At 39.3% G+C, this 5,813-nt stretch overlaps 1 protein-coding gene across 1 annotated transcript in view; it reads left to right on the top strand.

Annotated features, from left to right (window-relative positions):
- Positions 1-73: 73 nt before the first annotated feature.
- IP6K2 (inositol hexakisphosphate kinase 2) overlaps positions 74-5,813 on the top strand; it is a 7,664-nt gene continuing 1,924 nt past the window's right edge. Inside the window, exons 1-4 of the mRNA XM_009996665.1 lie at positions 74-377; positions 2,498-2,720; positions 3,527-3,702; positions 5,007-5,182. Of these exons, the coding sequence (XP_009994967.1) occupies positions 176-377; positions 2,498-2,720; positions 3,527-3,702; positions 5,007-5,182 (777 nt within the window). The 5' untranslated portion in view covers positions 74-175. The remainder of the gene's footprint in view (positions 378-2,497; positions 2,721-3,526; positions 3,703-5,006; positions 5,183-5,813) is intronic.

The following is a 5,813-nucleotide window of genomic DNA, read 5'->3' as shown; positions in this document are numbered from 1 at the left end:
CGCTCCCCGCCCCGCCGCCCGGGCCGCAGCCTGCCAGGAAACTGACGGCCCGGCGCTCTCTTGTGTTTGTTTTAACAGACTTTTGAATCGGAATAAACACCTTCAGGTCTCAGAGGCTTCTGGCTCTGAACTGCCTTCACTCCTGTGGCCTTCTTCTGTCTAATGTGCTACAAGGATGAGCCCAGCATTTGGAGCTATGGAAGTGGAGCACTATTCCAAGGGAGTCCTGCTGGAGCCTTTTGTCCACCAGGTTGGAGGACACTCCTGTGTCCTCCGGTTTAATGACAAGACCATCTGTAAGCCCCTTATTCAGAGGGAACACCAGTTCTATGAGACTCTCCCAACAGAAATGCGTAAATTCACTCCGCAATATGAGGGTAAGTTATCAAATCTTAGGATGGTGTTGAGCTTTTTCTTTCTGTGAATACAAGCGTGCTGTGCTCTCTATTATCTCTGAAATCTCTTCTGTGTGGAAGAGATTTCGGGGTTTTCTTTTCATGTATTTTGATGTTGTCTGAGGCAGGCTGTGGAGATGCAGGGTGGAAATGCTTGCCAAGTCGTTGTTTGGGCTGACTAACAGCATTAGAGTAGAGCAGCTCTGCTGGTGATAGCCCATGTATCTCCCTTAGGCACAGGTAAGCAGCTAACAGCTTGCAAAAGTTTTCAGTAATTCTCTGCTGCTTTTTTTTGGTGTGTGTGTGAATTTCTAAATATATACATTTTTTTGCCACTTGTTTGATGCCTGTTTACAGGGGTTTGCAAATATAGGTTGACTGTTTTGTGTAAGATTAATTGTGGTCTCAGGTTTTGGATTTCTCCTCTGACTCCCATTTTGATCACAATAAATTCATGTCGGTGAGGTGTCTTGTTGAATATTTGCAGTGTCGTTTCTGCCATTAAGGAAATTAAAATTCATGGCATTTAGGTAGTCAAGGATCAAGTAGCTGTGATGAGGCTGAGTCAGATGCTATGTAGGAGTGGAAATTCCAGTTCTCCTAAGCATTGCACTAGTTAACAGAAACACTTTTCTTTCTCTTTGCTATTCCATCAACTGCTGCATGGTGATTAATAAATAATATGTCTGAAGCACTTTTTAAAAAATGGAACTGCTTTTTAAAGCACATTGATTTTAACCCTGAGGCTAATGAAGTTTTGCAAACTGTTTGTGAAACTGGCGGAAGACTTCAGAGGAGATGTTTCAAAGTTAATAACTCCCTGCACACTTACAGAGACTTTTTGACACATCTAACTACAAGTTTGGTTGGACTGGAAGAAAATGTGATCTTTGAATGATATTTCTCAAAATGGAATAGAAAAATTGTACTCGTGTATGTGGCTGTGTGGGGAGGGATTTAGGGGTATGGGGCTTCATTTGGACCATCTGTCATTTTTTCCAGGAGAAAGCCAAAAGCCATTTGCTAGATGGCTCCCCCCTTTTTTTTCCCTGTTGTCCCCTCCTTTGTGGCAACAGAACTGTCAGAGCTTCTGTGCTCCCTTGCCCCAGCTACTGTGGGTCTCCAGCTCAGAAGTGCAACCTCTCTCCAAGACCTTTCCCCTCTGCCCTAGTGATGGGCTGCAAGGACTGTGCAGACTGAGATAAATGTAAAGAGAGAGGACTGAAAAATAAAATAAAGCCAATTCAGACAATTGTTAAGGCTTCTTCATTAACCACTGAAACTTTATGTGGCACTCAGCACATCTCTTGTCAGAGCCCTCCACTGAGACTGACAGTGCAGTGCTCTGAAGACTCAAGGGGGAGATGAGGAAAAAAACCCTGCCTTTAAGGTTCACCATGTTTCTGTACCACAGACAGATTTGTTTTGTACTGCATTTTTGTTATCTATTTCACAAGATTGCTGCATAACCAGTATCAATAAAATATATTCCAAAAAGAAGACGAAAATGTATCATTAAATGTAATGATTCTAAGTGGAAGCTTTTGGATTATTTTCTGTTGTAATGTGACATTTTCATTGTTTTGCTCTCCTTGCAAATCTTAGTATCCCCTCGAGTTCTATTAACCAAATCTTGTTTGGATGAGTGCTTTTTGCATTGCTGTCATGCAAAACTTTGAGCTTTTGGTGTGAGGGTTTTTTTGTTTAGATCACTTTTCATTGCAAGATGTTAACATGTTTTACATCTCACGTAGGGTCAGACCAGTCAGGTTTTTTTATTAATAAAAACTTTTATTAATTGAAATTGTCTCCTGTTATTATTTGATTCTTTCTTGACTGCATCAGAGAGAGAAAGTAACCTTTTGTGTCATTGTTTTGTCAATTTGATAAATTGTCTTTTGTGAGGTGTCATTTTTGTCTAGGTCTTTTGATATTGTTAGGTTGGCCGATGAGGTTTGGCCTGTGGCAAGATAGAAACTAAGGACCAGGGTAAGAGAAAAAAACCAAGAAGTTGCTATATTCTTAGTTTAAAATCATATGTTCTAAAAGGCTTGTTTGTTACTTCAGCACTTTCTAACTCTCTGTGTCCATTCTCTCCTCAGGTGTGGTGTCAGTGAGCTTTGAAGAAGATGAAGATGGAAATTTATGTCTAATAGCATATCCATTAAATGGGGACCACGATAACTTAGAAAACTTAGATAATTCTGACTGTGAACCCAAAAGTAAGCTGTTGAGATGGACTAATAAAAAGACAATGTTGTTAGAAAATGAGAAGATATCTAAGGAATGGGTCCGACAGCACAGGAAAGAGGAAAAAATTAAAAGGTAGGTTTGATAGTGGGAAGCAAAATACGAAGTGTTGAAGCACAACATTTTTTTGCTGTCACATTAGGATCTACTCTCCAGAACTCTTAACTTTCATTTTCTTTTCTCTGGTTTCATTTTTCCTGAACTTTTCTGTGCAGACAGGTTCAGTATTGAAACTAATGTATCCTCAGGCCAGGAGTCTGTTGAGCATTTTTAATTTATTGTTTTTTTGCTGTGATCAATTGAAGAAGGCTTCTCAATGTCAAAGCTTTGGCAGTAACAACAAAAAAACCCCAAACCTAAGCAAAAAAAAAAAGCACCGGCAAAACCACAATACTTGTATAAAAACAGGACACTTCAGTGTGTTACTATATATGCCATACTGTTGTAGGAATCCTGCTTTATCCCTGTTGGTGGCATTTTTCCCATTGTTCATTTGTTAATTGTGCCCACTTTAAACTGGAAACTATGATGTATTGTGAAACAGTGACCTTAGCAAAGGATAAATCTTAAAGCATATTGCTGCTACTTGCTCTACTTCTGTGGAAGCAGTTCACACAGCTGAAGAATATATAAATAGAAATACTACATGTTTTGTAACATATTTGGCTATATGCTGGCTTAAATTAATATGGGAGTTGCTTTGTAAAGGTTGAAACAATGATAGACAACTTGTCCAGCAGTATGGAAAGCAAAATAAAGTTTATGCTAACCGTTGTTGAAGGTGAAAAAAACAGTTTGTAAAGTTAAATCCAATGACAGCCCCTTTAAAGTGTTTATTTTTCTACTTGAACTCTAATTTGATGCATTGTTCTGTTTTCTAGTCACAAATTGGAGGAAGAATTTGAGTGGCTGAAGAAATCTGAAGTCTTGTATTATACTGTAGAGAAAAAAGGAAACGTCAGTTCACAGTTGAAACATCATAATCCTTGGAGCATGAAATGTCACCAGCAGCAGTTACAGCGAATGAAGGAAAATGCCAAACACCGGAATCAATATAGTATCCTTTTCTGAAAGTGCCTTGTAACAATGGAATGAGTAGGGCTCTGCTTTTTATTTCTTTAATGTGCCAGTAAAAGTACAGCACAGGCTTATTCCAGAGAGAGTCTCTAAAGCTGTGATTTATTTGGTGACTTTGGAGGGATGGCCAGCAGTATCCAGAACTTTTTCCAGCATGTAATAAAGCAGCTAGGCTAGGAAATTCTGGTAACTTAATTCAAATCTGAATTGTGGATTAGTTAATGGCAGGGCTTTACAGCATACTGTGCTTGGGATCTTCAACATAGTTTATTAATGAAAGCTTTCAAAGCAGAAGAGTTCTGTCACTCTGTTACTGTTTTGGTACTGGTGGTCTTAAAAACTAGTGTCAGTATCATCTTTCCCTTTTCTTACAACCTTTTTTAAATACAGAGGATATTTCAATGCCTGGAGTTGTCTGCTTCTAGTAGTCTCTTTTTAGTGACTGATAAAAAAAAAAAAAAAGCTGAAATAAATTGTCCAGTAGGATTGGAGCATGTGAAATATAAAAACAGTGGCTGCATCCATGAAAGCTGAAATGCACACCATTTTTGTGTTCTGGAACTGAGGCAGACATCTCCACACTGCATTCTGTGGAAAAAAGAGATCTTGCTATATAGACTTATGCAGGCTTGGATACAACTGATAAATCATGCAACAATACCAGTATCCATATACCTAGGTAAACAAATGCCTCATCTGTGAGGATTTTCAATGAATAAATTACTAGAACATCTCTGAGGAATGAACTGTTCAGAACAAGAGAAAGCATTTCATGGCTGGTATCCTCCCTATTTCACTGTAGAAGGTTACTAAATTACCGAAGTATAAATGTGTGGTATCTCTCAACCAGTATTAATTCAGATGTTCCGAAGTGCTTTTTAACTTCAGTGTTTGAGAGGTGGTGTGAAAATGCTTCACTGTTTTTGAATGGTAACTGAAGCACAGAAAGTCTACCATTCTCCATAAATGTCTGTTGCTAAGCAGGAAGTACTTCATAATTCCAAGTCTGTGCCTCAGCTGCCAGATTATATTTCTATATGTCCTTGGCTACTTTTATTTTTTTCACTTAATGTGGAAATTGACGTGTCTTCTCTAGAGACTAGTGCAACTGGAATAGATATCCACTCTGCTGTATGCTAAGTTTATGTAACTAATATTTGGCAGGCTACTATATTCCAGGCATGTTTTGGGTATGCTTAAAGTTAAGACTGGCACTATAAAATCTGTGATAATGGTTTTTAAACCTGTATTCTTCGTTGTGAGTATTGTTCCTTAACTAGTAAGAATTCATTTTGCTGGAAAACCTAACATCTCGGTATGAAGTACCATGTGTGTTGGACCTGAAGATGGGGACCCGACAGCATGGAGATGATGCATCAGAGGAGAAGAAGGCAAATCAGATTCGCAAGTGTCAGCAGAGCACATCAGCTGTGATTGGAGTCCGAGTTTGTGGCATGCAGGTGAGAGGAAAACTAGCCATGTGTAGGGCAACAGATTTGTGCTCATTTCTGTTGGTGGATTTTTTGACTTGTGTAGTTACCTCGTGTGTTGCTGTCCCTGAGGTGCTGCCCTTCTTTTCTTTCAGGAGGGGAACAGGGCTTTTGGGTATCATCAGTTGAAGGTGGCAGCAGCTGCAGGAGCAACCTGCAGCATATGCATCAGCAAACGTGTTCTCTGAGCACAAAAACACCCTCCTGCACAATAGGAGCAATTCAAAACTGTGTGGTGAAATTACTGATCTGATTAACATTTCAGGATAGCGTAGGAAAGAGTTGAAAGAAGAGTCTGTTAGTACATGCATTTGAAATAAAATGTGTGGAAATTTTCCAGAATATTAAGCGATCAGTTCTGTCTTGTAGATTGAAAAGCCACGGATCTCCCACTGCTTGAAGGAGGCTTGTTGCAAACGCACAGCAGAAGTGGCTTGGTAAATGTGATAGGACTTGTGGTCAAATCAGGCGATAGAGTTGAGATGGACTTTCACCTGAATGTTTTGTTTACTTGTATTCCTAGAGTGACAAATGGAAACAACCTGTTTGTATTTGAGTCTTTTCTGAAGCCTCTCCTCCCATCCAGTAGATTCCAGGAATG

Source organism: Chaetura pelagica, unplaced genomic scaffold (assembly GCF_000747805.2).
Source record: "Chaetura pelagica isolate M959 unplaced genomic scaffold, ChaPel_1.0 scaffold914, whole genome shotgun sequence".
Classification (NCBI taxonomy): Eukaryota; Metazoa; Chordata; class Aves; order Apodiformes; family Apodidae; genus Chaetura; species Chaetura pelagica.
Note: the sequence above shows the minus strand (reverse complement) of the source record. Positions and strands in the feature narration are given on the sequence as shown.